We start from the raw sequence: 15,515 nt of genomic DNA, 5'->3' as shown, positions 1-15,515 counted from the left end.
AAAACATTCATTTGTTTGTAACCAAGTGTTTGTACAACTTTAACATTGTAATAATTCTGACAAAAGGCGGAAGGTGCATAAATGGAGAGTGAGCATCCACTAAGGAATTTCTTGTTCTGTTATTTCCATCAATTTAGTGGAACAATGCAGGTGACCAACTTATATTCTCGGTTATAACCTTAGCTTGACCTTTCGATTGTTGACGTTAAATAATGTTTTCTGCTGACTGCAACATCTTTCGCCCAAAAACTAAAAAGAGATTTAACTTAGAAAGCAACATAAAAAGTAAGAAACTCAAGCCCAAAGCCTTTTCCAACAGAAGTCATACGCCGAAATTCGAAGACGGGCTTGGGCTGAATCACGAGTATAATTATCTTTGTATAATCAAAAGCTGAATGTAATAGGATGACGCCTCTTCTTAAATAATTAATTTAATTAATTATACCACAGTTTCTTTTTAACTTAGCCAAATGGAATGAAATAATAACGTCACTCTGAGTTAATCTCCAACTAATCAAATATTTAATAACTTACATAATTATTTATAGGGACTGCGTTGTTCATGATAAGAAGGTAACTGATAATCAAATGACTATGTTTCTTCTTTTTTTTTTTTTTTTTTTTTAATTTTAAAAAATGAAAATAGAAGTGGGATAGTTATGGCAGTGATTTAGGTTGTAGGTAGGATGACACCCCACTGCAAAAAAAAAAAAAAAAAACCATAGCGATAGTAAAAGGAGATGGTTCATTAAGTCAATTAATAGAAATGAATAGGTTTGAAAAATAATGAAGATTATAATCAAATCTTTAACTAGTTTCTAAACGCGGAATCTTTAATTACCTTTATTTATGTACTTTTCTTCTTAAATGCTTCTTTAAATTACAATCATAATTCATCACTGATAAAGTCAATTTTTGTGCCAATGTTTTCTTTGCTCCTAATCAATTTTCACCAATTGCTCTCCCTACCTTACCTTTACTTCACTTCCCCCTTTTCTTTTTTTTTTTTTTTGGTTTACCCCTTTACTTGATATTTCCATTAGAGCTTAACGAAATTTTAAAACAAGAATTAGCTTTGGATTTTTAACATGCATTTGTATGATCAAGTTTTTTTAGTTGCATCATTTGGGTTTGGGGAGCCACATCTTAATCTTTATCTAGAGTCTGGATTTTGGGACCAAATCATAAAAGATTATGCATTATTTCTTAATAAACTTCTCATTTTTATATTAATGATTTACCCTCCAGTGACCTAACTCTATTTTTCAAAATTAAAAAAAAAAAAAAAAAAAACGCCTTTTTCTTTCTCCTCCCATGCCCGTCCGAACTCAAGAAAGGATCAATTATCTTTTGGCAGGTTTTAATTGCATTTCTCTTTTAAGGCATGATCAGAACTTTTCTTAAAGCATGACCACCACAAATTATAATTATGTATAAAATAAAACATTATTGAGCGGAGTTAGTTAAAAGAACAGGTAGCAGCACCCAAGTGTATAGTAGACAGAAAAGCTCTATGTAATAGAAACTAACGTTTGGAATATAATAGGTAATCCGATTAGCTCTGCGTAGTCTGGCAATTTCATTTTTTGATTAAAAATCAATAAAATAAAATATTATTATATTTAAGAAAAAAATGAATGAGAACTGACTTATGTCGCTGATTAAAAAGAAAAGATAATTTCTTTTAGTAGAGGTACACGTAAATTATTTTATATAATAGTGATCAGCTTTTTATTAATAACTTATATTATATCATAAATTTTTTATGATGTATAAATCTAATATATATAAAGACTATTTATTGTTTAGCATATGTAAATTAAAATTGAATGATTTCATAGTAAATATAGAGATTAATTAAAAGAAATACATATTATGTAAAATTATATAGATAAATAAGTACTATATAATATGGTAAAAGATTGAGTTTTGAAACGCATAGATACTGATAATAAATGTCCTTTAATACTGGAATTGATTTTAGCACGCAATGTTAATTCATATAAATGGCAACTGGCCAATAATAAGTTTGTGAAAAAAACGTGCTTCTTATTTCTCATTGGATCAATTTCATCTTCACAATTACGCATTTCACTCCACTAATTATTTTTTGCCTTTTGTGACCACAAAAACGAAAATTACACTTACATAATAGAGGCATGTGCGCATTTAACTTAGTTTGGGTGGGGACAATATCAAATTATTCCCTCTATTTCTACCGATAATATAAAAATATTCTTACTATTATTTATTTTCTCCTATTCTACAGTAATTATTCTTTTGCATATATAAATAAAATTTTCTATTAGTAATTCAATATAATTTATGAAATCAAATTATATTTTCTAATTTTATTTATTTCTTTATCATATCTTCTCTTTATAAATTTTTATTATAATAGATTCCGAAAACTACATTCATTTTGTAATTGTTACTCTAGCACAGCAAATATATAAGTTTATTTGTGAAATTTTTAAAAAATAAATTACTTTAGTTAATCAAATTCAAATATAGTGTTAAAAGGATCACATTAAAAAGAATAATAATAATAAGGAATCAGCATTAACCATGCAACTGGACTTTGGCCGTCTTTCGTTCCCTATATAAATGCTTGACATCCAGCTAGAGTTTCTCAACCTGCAAAGCAAATTAAGCATAGCTATAGCTGGAGTTTCTCTCAGAGCAACCTGCTCTTCTTTTTTGTTTGAGAGAGTAGAGATTGAGAAAGAGAAACTCTTCCTTGGTTTCTGTTATACAAGTTGCTAAGATGGCCTTCCACTTGACATTGGCTTTCGCTTTTGGCCTTTTAGGTAATAATTACAAGTCCCTCCTCTCCTTTTTAGCCCTTGCTGCTGCTATATTCTTTGCAAGTAATCGTTTCCATCAGAAGGAACTAATTCTTGTTTACTTTTGCTGCTGCTAAATTTGATTAGGTAATATCATCTCCTTTCTGGTCTGCCTTGCTCCAATGTAAGTCCTGTGAAAATTAATCTCATTACAAGCAACACATAGAATTGCATATACTATGATACTAATCATTTGAAATATATATGATGATGATGATGTACAGGCCAACTTTTTATCAAATTTGCAAGAAGAAAACAAGTGAAGGGTTTCAATCTATTCCATATGTGATTGCACTATTTAGTGCAACGCTTTGGTTGTTCTATGCAATTTTTGCAAATGATGCCACCCTTCTCATCACCATCAACTCCTTTGCATTTTTTATGGAAACTGCTTACATTGCCATATATCTGTTCTATGCAGTCAAGAAGGATAGGGTACGTTCCGTTCCGCATGTATCCCATTAAAAATAGTTCCGAATTTCCCCATTTTCTTTATATAAAATAAGTACCCTTTTTACTAAGTAATTTCGTTTCAATTTTGGTTCAGCTTTTTACCACAAAACTTGTGCTTTCGCTCAATATTTTTGCGTTTGGCTCCATATGCGTCATAGCCATGTTCCTAACCCATGGCCAAAAGCGTGTCCAACTTTTGGGATGGATTTGTATGGTATTTGCTCTATGCGTATTCGTTGCACCTCTCGCCATTGTGGTAAGCTGTTCTATTATCCATTCCTCAGAGGAAATGCTTATTTTCCTCAGATATATATAGAAACCATAATTTAACCTTCAGATTTCTTTTTTATATTACAGAGGAAAGTGATCAAAACCAAAAGCGTAGAGTTCATGCCATTCTCTTTATCATTCTTTCTTACCTTGAGCGCAGTTATGTGGTTCTTCTATGGTTTTCTAAAGAAAGATCTTTACGTTGCTGTAAGTGCTCATTAATGACATGTCAGTAACTTTCTTTGCTTTTCGTTGCTGTAACTAACATCTTCTTCTTCCTCATGCATTTGTACTTGACAGGTTCCAAACATACTGGGATTCATGTTCGGTGTACTCCAGATGATTCTTTATCTGATCTACAGGAACCCAAAGAAAACTGGGGATGATGACCAAAAAGCTAATGAATTGCCTAATCAACACAGTATCATTGACGTCGCAAAGCTGAATACTAGAGTCAGCTGCTGCGAGCCGAACGCAACAACTGTTGCACATAGCAGGAATGATCGTGAAGAACAGCAGACCATGCAAATCAACAGAGAAGACAAGGATGCCACGAACACAGTTTAACAAGAAGAAAATCATATACTGCGCTGGACGAGTGTATTATAATTAATTAACTTCGCATGCAATTGCGGTTATCTAGTTAAAGAAAGCGAAAGGAAGGGTACATTGTGCTCTTCTCAATATCTCCATTTCCGTATACATATGTAATTTGTGTTTCTCGACAAGAATAAAATATAATTTTAATATAATTTTATGATACAAGATCAGCTTTAATTGGTTTCTTGTTTAATCAGATTCAATCTAACTCAGATGGAATTAGTAAATTAATTACATGGAACGAGTTACAGTTATATAACATGTAATCAACTTTTAGAAAATGACATATGATTACATTAATTGAGAGAGTGAATGACAACTTTCCCATTGCATGAGATGTGAAAATGTAATGTTATGTGATTGGCACATGTAATCATGGAGGATTAGATAAAATGATAGATGGCAAAATTCTGATAACAGAAAGTAAAGAGAAAGAAGTATGATTAAGTATAAAGGTATTGGTTTATGATATGAACTTCAACTCAAAAGAATTCAAGAATTTAATAATAGAGGACTTGTTTCCTTTACGTTTGATTATATTAAAATAAAATGGGAACTGAAAAGAAAACAAAAGGAAGAGGTGATGCAACGTACACTTGAACTACTGGTTAGAATGTATGGGGTTCGACGTGGGAATGATATTAGTATTAGTATTAGATTAGATAAGGTCTGCAGTGCACTACCACTACTAACTTCTCTTACTCGTCACTTATTGTCATCCGCTATTGCTTTTGTTCCACTCATGAGATTGATTGGGACTAAATGCACCCAAACTCAATACTCAATTTCCATGCTTTTCTTCTCTCTTTTCAGTTTATTAGAACTAGAATTTTTCCTTTTTTTATTTTTTTTATAAAGAATTTAAGGGTAGAATAAAGATTTTCATAAGTTGTAAGATTGAATTACGAATAAGAAATAGAATAAAAATATTTTAATTACTTAATATTAATAATTAATTATTATTTTAAATTATTTTTATTTATAATTTTAAATGATAATATTTATTTTAATTTAATTATGTAATAATTAGTTTTACTTGATTTTTATTGGAAATGAAAAATGTATTTTTCTTAAGGGGGAAAGGAACGAGTAATTCTCATTGACCAAGAATTTTATTTTAAAAAAGTATTTTTTTACAAATCAAATATGTCTTTTCCAGTTTTCTTTAGAAAAAGGACGATATATTAAATGGCTAAAAGCCAGAAAAAACAGAGGTCTTGAGCGACTAAGACACCATAGAAAGCAGAAGCATGAGCTACTCTATTATAACTTTTAGAAATCCAGGATAAAGAGTATTCAGAAAATAGGTGCATGATTGTGCAATAATATATTATGTCTTAGAATATGTTTCAATTCATGTGTTAAAATTTATGAAATTAATTTTTTAAATTCAAAAGGTTTATGTGATTTGAATTAAGCAAAATTAATTTAAAATTCTATATAATCAAATTTGTATGAAATTAATTATCGTTAAACTAAATTTTAATAAAATAGATATAATTACCAAATAAATTTCATATTAGTTTGATTATATATTACAAAACATTAAAATGTCCATATTTATTATTTCTATTTTATTTTTTTATAAAAAATTTTTAAATAAAATCAAATTTCTTAATAAATTTCACCTAAATATAATATTAAATTCTATTTTACTTTATGTTTGTCTTAAATAAAATCAATTTCTTAGGTTAACTTGTGTCCTTTTTAACATGAAATGTAACATTTTTGGCTTTAATTCAATTCAACTCCTCTTACTTTTGTTAATATGCTTGGTTCTACATTTTTTAATAAAACAACTTATTTTCACTCTCCCTATTTTCTTTAAGAAGGCCTCCCTCTTTTCATCTCTTATTTCTTTCTTTTCCATGTTCTTTTGTCTTAATCTCATTGTAGCAGCAAAAGCAACCTCCATTTCAGCATCAGGTCCAATATCTTAAGTGTAAAACTGTAGATCTGTATCAGCTTGTTTTATATTCAGCCATTTTAATTTGCAAAAAGAAAATGATCACAAAAAAGAATGTGCATGCACATAAAATAATCAAATTCCTTATCAGACTAAGGTACAAAATTGTGTTCTCAAACAATCTTTTCCATGGGGAATCACAAGTCGCAACTTGGCAAAACTTGTGCGCGATGACCATGCATCATCGATTCAAAAGAATATCTCAGGGGGGGATAAAAGACCACAAACCCTTTAACTAAGAATTGCCCAATCCGGATACGGGCATTCATAAACCCATCCAGGTCCAGAATATTGCACACAATGTAGCCATAAACACTCTTCATACACGTCATAGCTGCAAACAAAATACAAACTCAGACTACGTACATAACTATCAGTGTGAGAAAATAACACATTAAAGAATGAACGAATAGACTCATTCGTGGCACTGACTCATGAGCAATTTTAGCAATCAAAGAAGCAGCAGCAGAAACAAGCATAAGTGCTTAAAAGGGTAGCGAGTCCAAAGGCAAATGATTCATTTACCTAAAAAAGGTTACTGCTCATAAACAACTCCAATACTGAAGCAACATAGATTAAAACTATTGAATGAACTCCAACTGTTTTCTTCATCAAATTTGCCTTGTTCTCAAACTATTGGATGTCTTAGGTGTCTTCTTGTTTTGTTAGCAAAGATGGTTACGAATTTGAGCTTTGACTTCACATGCATTTCAGGTCCCTACTATTTCTATTTCTCCTTGCATCAGTTATCATTTGCATATGACGAAAGTTCAAATAGTATAAACTTTTGTATGATGCTGGTTTTCTGACATGACTACGTGAGAATGATGTGACTGATGATGAAATAATCAACCATATAACACGCCCCAGTTATCATTCATAAAGATTTCAGCAACAAGTGAGAATACTGAAGAGACTGGAGATGCATACTAATATCATAGTGACAAACATTTTATCATGAGAGAAGCCCCCTTACCCTTTTGGAGCCAAATTTGGACAGTTTGTACACATGGGATCAATGCTGAAATCTTGTACAGAGTTCTCTTCATGTGTATCAGAACAAAAATCTTGGGGCGTTACACAATAGCTGGAACTACAAGCAGCTCTATCAGCACTCATTCCTTCAGCAGAACGACTGGCAGCATGTTCCGAGAGGTAAAGAAAGTCATTGGCTATGGGATGGCCTGTATACTGCAAATGTACACGAATCTATACAGAAAGAAGAGAGAATTATCAGTGTACAGATAGCATCTCCATCCAAATAAACCTAAAGGAAACTGCTTATATGATTTTATTGAACTCCATTTTAGCTGCAAAAAAGATGAGGCAGATCTAATTGATGCTCATTCTCGTCCAAGTGTGTCGAAGAACGTTTTCAGGCCAAAGAAATATGAAAGTTCAGATTTTAAATATTTCTTCCCAACAGTTATACAATTCTTTTAGTAACAAGATCTAAACTCTGGTACCATTGCCCAACTACCATAGTTTCAACACGATTTGGAGTCGGCGTATCCCATTTCAGATTTTATTCAATTGCAGTTTCCGTTATAGGTTATCTAACATTGCTTCTGTAGTCTGTATATTCTCTTACTTGATGAGTTCGGCCAGTGATTGGTTTACACAAAACAATGCTATGAGTTCCATTGGTACTAATTCTTGTAAACTTGGTACATGCAGTCTTTCCCTTAGGAGGCGAATCAACACAAGAGTTGCCAACCTGCATTAAATTTTAAATAAAAACACTTCATACTTTCTATATTTGAGGTTAAAGAGATGGGAAAAAAAAGTAGTTGTTACAAATAGATAGAGCTACAGACTAAGTAAAACTCAGATGAAGCTCACCAACTTGTGAGCATCATGAAGAAGGGGAATAGCACCGCATTCAAGAGGAGTCCATTTCCCTTACTCCATAAGTTATCACTTAGAAGCACCATAATCTTGGAAATTGAAACTACACACTATTGTAGGATCTCATTAAGATTTCCTATTGGATCACAACGGTAATAGGATAAATAAAACAAAGAGAACACAGGCATTCAAGCATCTAGACACAGAATCACACACATGCACAGACTGAGCTGCAGAAGAGTTTATAGCAAAAGAAGACTACTGAAGCCATCTTAAACTATCCTGGAAAGCATATAACATCAGAAACAATCAGAATGTTGTTTATTGATTGTCTAAGCCCTACAACACCAAGGCAACATCTTATTAAATGGGCAGTCCATTTAACCAAAAAATGAATAAGAATTCCACCTCCAGGTCCTCCACTCTAAAAGGAAACACAAGATATATTAGACCACTGACATGGGATTGACCTCAATGCTTGGATAACCTTTGAGAGCATTATATCCTACAACTGACAGACCCCCATCAACTACATGCATTTCTATGCTTGAACCTATACCTGTATATGGAAAATCATCGAAGCATATGATGCAATGTAAAAGCAACTCAATTTCAGTTGCACAAAAGAGATGAACGGAAGACTAACCTCTGCTGTGCTTCTTCCTTCTCGAGCATTATAATTTATGTTAACACCAACAACTTGCTGAAATGAGAATGCATAGTAAATGTCAAACACGTAAGGCAAGTGCCTAAACTTTAGTTAAGATGTCAATACATTTTGCAATAGAAATATGTTTCCACGTGTGAGACATTCAGAATTTAGCTAAACTTCTACTCATATATTGTACCAGCTAGCAGTTGATTGTCCTTTTAATGCCAACCAGCTCTGCCAAGAGGCTATATTAACTCACCATTTCAAATATTTGAATTCTCTATGCTTGCAGTTTTCTTTATAATGCAATTACACAAAAGGATCACAAATTTGGTCATCCATTTATTAGCAATAAGTATGCCACTAAGAAGTTCATTTTATTACTGGCATTTTCAAGAATGTTTAGCTTAAAGTCATCAAATTTGGATATTAAGTATGCATAGCACTGGCCTTAAAGAGAGTATACCTCATCCTCTGGAAATACCCCGACTACCTTTGCAACATACTGTTTCTGCACCATACCAGCTTCAATCTGCAGCAATTCTAATTTAAGATGGTATTATTTCTATTACCTAATCATAATTGTGTAACTAATGAACAGTAAGGGAGACGCCAATTGCCAAGCAAGATATCCAGTTCAGCAATATAAGTAATACTTTCCAGTTTGCAATGTCTACCCAGCTCGGCAATGCATTTCACGGGGCAGTCTAAGTAAACACAATGCCCATAGAACTGCCCTTAATCATTCTAAAATGACACTGAAGAATAATATTCAGTTCAACAATATTTTGTCTGCAATCCATAGCACTGCATATTTTCTCCTTGGGTATGTGGGCACAAACACAAAGAAGCAAGGAGGACAGGAGAGGAGAGGAAAATCTTAAATATTTCCATATCAACTTATCAAGTATAATCCTTGAGAGCTTTACCTCTTGCCTGAAAAGGTCTGCCTTTAAAGCATTTCTAGCCAAGATAAGGAGTCCAGAGACGAGCCGATCTAATCGATGAACCGCTGACATAAAATGTTAAGAGAAAGACAGCTGAAATGGAAAAAATTGCAGGGAATATATTCCTCCAACAACGTCAAAGAAAAGAAGATTCAGAAAAGGAACCATATTAAAAGACTCAATCCATAAATTTGAGAGCTATAAAGGATTAATTAAAATGTACATTTACAGTACTTGCTTTCAAATTATCAAGTTTGGATACGAAAAAGAGGTGCTAAATTATGTTCAGCCTGCAGAATGCCAACAACAGTGTTCTTACGATATTGACCACAAGGATGCACCTGCATAATAGATATAGGCAACGCACATTCAGCAGAGCAATAGAACCTAATATACATCAAAATTTTATGCATGGAAAGAGTTTCCACTCTCTCTCAATTTAACATCACCGCCATTCCCATAATGAACTAAAAAGTAACTAGAAAACCTGACCATCCAATTGATCTTATAATAGACGCTAGTCATTCCTATGACAAAGACATCTCTTTTAAACAAATGCCAAAACATAAACCAAAAAGACTTGCAGAATGAAATTTACTTGCAGAGTAAAATTCAAGTCAATAGAAAAGATAGATAACGCTCACATAAGTAGAGTACCCTAAACATACCCTAGAATTGAACAAAGCCACCTAAAAAGCAACATTCAGTCAATAAAGCAACAGATATTTCTTTTAAAAACATCAAATAGATTGACAAGAACCTTAAATAAAAGTTTTATAAGAGAAAGAGAAACATGCCACTAAAGACTTACAGGAACAGTTGCTGGCTTATAAACAGTTACAACATCTGGATCTTTATAAAGTACGGGAATATCCCAAGCCGTCACTGGCGGTTCATGCCTACAACCTTTGTAACATCAATTACAAGTTTTGATAACTATGAAAAGTACAATTTGAGCAAAAAAGAAAGAAAAGGTAATTTCACTATAAAAGATTATATTCATTAACCTGTGCAAGAAATGGCTTATCTTTTGCGATGATTTCACTATATAGGAAACAGGCACGGTCTCCCCATCAACTTGTATCCTTCCACATTTAACAGCACTAACCTAAATAACAATTATTTTTTCTGTTTTATTAAGATAAGTTTCAATTATAAAGCAACTGGACTCTACTAAAAATCTACATACATAGTAATCGTAAGGTCTGCCTTTGAACTCTTCCGCGAATAAATCAACAATCGTCTTTCCCGCCCAACGATTCTTAGCCTGTGCAAATAAATAAACATTCAAATTAGGGTTTTGTAAAAGGACATATGTGAAAGTTTAATATAACGATAGTCAAAAAAACTGACATGAGAAATGAACTCGAAATAGTAAGGTCTGACGTGGCGCCTCCCTGCAAAGTTCCCGCCAAAAGAAATCGGGTTTATTTAAGTTGCTATTAAACGAAGATACACCGAAAATTGAAATAAAACAATATCATTGTTGTTATTAAAGATTAACCATCGCGAAAAATGTAATCGTGTTTCTCAGGTGGATTGGCTGGCGTTTGCCATACTATCTCCATGTCGTTTTTGTTTTCTTCTTCTCTCTTTCTCTTCATCTTTTTCTCCTCTACTGGCACCTCTTTACGAGCAGAGTATGGTAAGCAGACTGAGTTGACTAGCAGATGAAAACGCCATGTCGTGGAGTTCGCTGCCTCATACGACGTCGTTCGAACTTTATCTTTTGGGTAAAGACTATCATCTTTTTAGATAAATAATAAAAACAAGAAACAGCGTCGTTTCCTGTCGGTTAGTCTTCTTCAGTTCACCAACAAAGCGCACCTATCTTTTCAAAAACCGGCCACAGAAGGAAAAAAGAAAAAAGAAAAATCGACATAGATGCTTGGTCTCGCTTAAGCTACCAACCGGGAATTCGAAAAAGGTTTGAATTTGAATCAATTTCGAATTCTCTTTCATAATTAGCATGTAAAAATGTTGAGTAAACGCTGAATTTGCAATTAGGATCTATTAATCTTTGTTGGATTTTTTTCTATAATTTCAGTGTAAATTTTGAGGAGCTTATATAATATATTCTCAAAGTAAGAAGAGAATACGTGGAAGAAATTGATTGGTAAAGTGAAGTCAAATGCCGGAAGAGGATTTGATTGATATAAAATTTAGGCTTTACGATGGGTCGGATATCGGGCCGTTTAGTTACTCATCCGCGTCCACTGTTGATATGCTTAAGCAGAGAATTGTATCCGATTGGCCGAAAGGTTTATCATCTTTTCGCTCTCTTCTTTTTTGTATTACTCTTATTGAATGTTTTGGGCTCTTTTGCTGTATTTTTTATTTATTTATTGAATCGGCTAAGTATACTGTTTTCATTTTCTTAATAAATAATTTTATCTGACTTCCCAGTTCTTTTGGAGTATACTTAGTATATTCATGAAGAAATTTATAGTTTAGATGAATTTTATCAATAATTATAGCATCTGGAAAAAAAACTGGCTGTAAAGAAAATATTTTGGCTCAGGATTTCAACATTCTCTGCATATTTTGGATATGATTTCAATTTTTATGTTACCTATAATGCAAATCTAAGCTTAGAAATGATTGGGAAATTTAGAGAGATGCCAAAGTAGGCAGTGATGATTTATTCTCCAAGAAGTGAGTATTTGTTTATGGATTGATCCATTTGAAATTTAGTAGTGGAGTGGAGAAATTATTCCAGAGTTGAGGTTTGGTGCGCATGGTAACTCTTAACTTCAAAATGGCCATAGTACTTTCTGTACAAAGTACAAACCTGTGAATGTGTATATTAATGTTTAAATTGATATATCTATCATAAATTGAAGGTGTTTAGAAATACTTTCTCCACATGAAATATGTTATGCATGTTGATTGATTATTGAAGTGTAGAATGTAAGTCATATAAGCTACCATAATTGCAAACTGTAATATCTATCCACTGTTATTGAAGTAGAGAATATAAGCAACATGACTGTTTATATGTGCTCGAAGACGGGATTTTGGAAGAGAGAAGAAGAAAAACCAGGGATTCTGTGACAGACATGACCTTTTTGAATTTGGAGAAACAATAAGAACAAACTTTTATTTTGCGTGTGGAACCTATTTTGTGTCCCTAAGTGACACATATAAGGGATGAAACACGGGAAGGTTATTGTTATGAGATTCAATCTTGAAGTTATAACTCGAATTAGTAATAGCTAAGGCATGTATTCATGTGAATAACACAGGGGCTCAAAGGCTATGAAGCTCTACATGCTTCTCTAATTATGAATCACATGAATAACACAGTCCTTCATTGTGATCTATTGATTCTATTCATACTATGCTCAATCAATCTAACCCTGGCTTTGCTGATGCCTTTTTTTCTTTTGTTCTAAGCAAGCATGATTAAGTGTCAAATATGGATGGGCAGAAAAGACAATAGCTCACTTCTGTTCTGGAAAATATAATGGCTTTCGTTATGGGGATATCCTTCATCTAATATGATTTCTGTTTTGTGGTGCTTTGCTACATGTTTTTTTAAATCCCTTTTCATTAACATTCTTTCTAGGTAAAACAATTACTCCAAAAGCAGTGACGGAAGTGAAATTGATAAGTTCAGGCAAAATTTTGGATAACAACAAAACTGTTGGTCAGTGTACGACACCTTTTGGTGAAGTTGCAGGGGGAATCATCATAATGCATGTTGTTGTACAGCCATCTCTAGCAAAAACAAAAAAAGGTAGTCAGTGTCTTAATCATCTTTGCTCATGAAATTTCCTTTTGTCCTCTCAATTGTCATGTAGCTTACCTTGGTGGTTATATGGACTTGATGGCAATGAATAAGATGATCTAATGGCTAATTTAGACATGGGAAGGTGGTAACCGTTTCTTGCTGAGAACTGAGATTTAAAATTTTATGATGACTAGTTTTCAGCTGGAAATATAGTATTGTCTTATGTATGCGTACAGATATCCAGTTTTAGGTTTAGTTGAGATTTCAAATTAGTAGACTTCATGGTTCAGGCAATGCTTGGGTGGTTCATGATTTTGAAGTCCCTTTAAACTTTTCATTGTGGTACTTAAACGTTCATTAATGAACAGAGTTTAAAAGGACTTGACTTTATAGGTTCTAATGAAAGTCGCAGACTACAAAGTGTCTTCTCCATGCTTTTGGAATATGTATTAACATATATGTAAATTGTCTATGTTTTTAACATGCATGCAGCTGTGTGCCCATCTGTTGGGCAAACAAGATGAACATCACTTAATTTCTTGTTTTGGCATTTAAAATGGAGCATCAACTAGTTACTTTTTGCACATTACAGAACCCTATTCATATTTGTAATTTCCCTTGTTTATGCAGTATTGGTTTCAGGTTGAATTTGATAATGCTAAGACTCTGCATCTTGACCTAGTTCAACTATTAGCATTCAAAGGCTTAGTCTAGTGATAGATATCTCAACTTGTGTAAGGTTACAAGTTTGAGTTCTCCTCCCCTTATTTGTATTTTAAAAAGAAAAAAGAAAAATGGTACAACTATACAGGCTTCCTTTAGTCTGAACGTTTTTGGGATTTATTTGGAAATTGATCTAGTTGTTTCATTCATGATTTTCTTTTAAAGTAAGTTGCTCAAAAATCTCATATTAACATATTTTTGGCAACCTTTTTAACAGAAAAGAAGGTCGATAATCCCAGGAAAATTGTGTGCTCGTGCTCCATTTTATGAAGGCAGATGTGTAGATATTTGGGGAAATGCTTTAGGTACAGTAATTGTTTTCTTTGAAACAATCCATATTGTTTGTTGCTGTATTCATGTGCACGACTACTGTGTCAGAGTGATGTGTTTATATTTCCTAAAAGATCTGCATCTTTCTTTTTCTTGTCTTTTTTTGGAGACCGCAAATGCTTTGTAACAGTAGTAGAAAGCTGTATAGACCCATGATGTGAAGACAAGATCCACAACAATCAAAATTGCAACGGAAATACCTTGTATGTATTTTATGATATTATGGCAAGATTGTGATTGGACTTGCGAGTCAATTTATCTTCTGTAATTAACACAGAAGGTGCGGTTGACATTTGACAAGGTGTGGGGCCGCCAGAGGTGTATGGAATCTGTAGATTAAGTTGTTACAATCCAATATAATAAAAAAGCTTTCAAGGTGAATGAGTGATGAAAAGACAATTTTGAAAATGCTCATTGCAATAGAAGTGAGGAGGATCACATATCAATAAGAAAAAGGATAAACAGGGGTTATTTCAATCGCTAGTAGTACAAAAGATTTAGGCTTTAAATCTGCGGAAACGCTTTCTCAGCTGCCATATTTTATGTTGGACATTTTCTTTAGCATGTGCCGAGTTTGTCGGCCCGGCCTCAAGTTGTGAAGGAACATAGCATACTCCCTCCCTCCAGCATTCCTTGATAAGACCTAGCGAACTTTGCAGTGTCAGTCCTCTTTGCACCAGCAAAGTTGTAAATGGGTCCTTGGAAAAGGAAAAACCAAAAATTCCACTTATATTCCCACTATGGATAGACCACACCCTTTCGTCTTGCCAGCACCCGAATGTCCAGGACAAGGTCATTGCCAAGGGATTCCTGCTCAAAGTCCGGCCTACTACGTTAGCCCTGAAGGAACCACCTCCATAATATCCCTCCTTCCTCCATACCCACCAACTGGCAAACCACCACCACCACCAATGAACTGATTATTCATAGTAGCGCTGTTAGGTCATGAGTTAACGCCAAGATAAAGAGACTGAAGAAGGAGATAGCGTTAGCAACAGAATGGACTTCGAGACGGCTTTTATATATTTGGTTGTACTGCATGTTGGCATATATCTTTCACTTTCTTAAAGATAATTTAAATTGCGCTTGACATTGATAAAATGCTGGGATCAAAAGATTGGAGGTAAATAGAACAGAGAAGGAAAAA

The 15,515-nt window shown here is 33.3% G+C and overlaps 3 protein-coding genes across 3 annotated transcripts; 2 read left to right on the top strand and 1 right to left on the bottom strand.

Annotated features, from left to right (window-relative positions):
* Positions 1-2,630: 2,630 nt before the first annotated feature.
* Positions 2,631-4,331, top strand: LOC8269177 (bidirectional sugar transporter SWEET10). Its single transcript, XM_002511082.4, has 6 exons — positions 2,631-2,810; positions 2,934-2,970; positions 3,071-3,281; positions 3,394-3,555; positions 3,657-3,776; positions 3,870-4,331. The coding sequence occupies exons 1-6, from the start codon at positions 2,768-2,770 to the stop codon at positions 4,134-4,136; spliced, it is 840 nt and encodes a 279-aa protein (XP_002511128.1). The 5' UTR covers positions 2,631-2,767; the 3' UTR covers positions 4,137-4,331.
* A 1,843-nt stretch (positions 4,332-6,174) lies between these two features.
* On the bottom strand, positions 6,175-11,318 carry LOC8269178 (RNA pseudouridine synthase 7). Its single transcript, XM_002511083.3, has 12 exons — positions 11,087-11,318; positions 10,936-10,979; positions 10,772-10,849; positions 10,590-10,690; positions 10,394-10,481; positions 9,845-9,923; positions 9,565-9,647; positions 9,102-9,167; positions 8,630-8,686; positions 7,727-7,852; positions 7,112-7,344; positions 6,175-6,469 (listed from the first exon to the last, which is right to left on the bottom strand). The coding sequence occupies exons 1-12, from the start codon at positions 11,184-11,186 to the stop codon at positions 6,367-6,369; spliced, it is 1,158 nt and encodes a 385-aa protein (XP_002511129.1). The 5' UTR covers positions 11,187-11,318; the 3' UTR covers positions 6,175-6,366.
* Positions 11,319-11,365: 47 nt separating this feature from the next.
* On the top strand, positions 11,366-14,622 carry LOC107262124 (membrane-anchored ubiquitin-fold protein 3). Its single transcript, XM_015725907.3, has 4 exons — positions 11,366-11,509; positions 11,630-11,843; positions 13,151-13,321; positions 14,256-14,622. The coding sequence occupies exons 2-4, from the start codon at positions 11,714-11,716 to the stop codon at positions 14,306-14,308; spliced, it is 354 nt and encodes a 117-aa protein (XP_015581393.1). The 5' UTR covers positions 11,366-11,509; positions 11,630-11,713; the 3' UTR covers positions 14,309-14,622.
* The last annotated feature ends 893 nt before the right edge of the window (positions 14,623-15,515 follow it).

This window comes from Ricinus communis, chromosome 4 (assembly GCF_019578655.1).
Source record: "Ricinus communis isolate WT05 ecotype wild-type chromosome 4, ASM1957865v1, whole genome shotgun sequence".
NCBI lineage: Eukaryota > Viridiplantae > Streptophyta > Magnoliopsida > Malpighiales > Euphorbiaceae > Ricinus > Ricinus communis.
The sequence above is the reverse complement of the archived record's forward strand: the minus strand, read 5'-3'. Positions and strand labels throughout refer to the sequence as shown.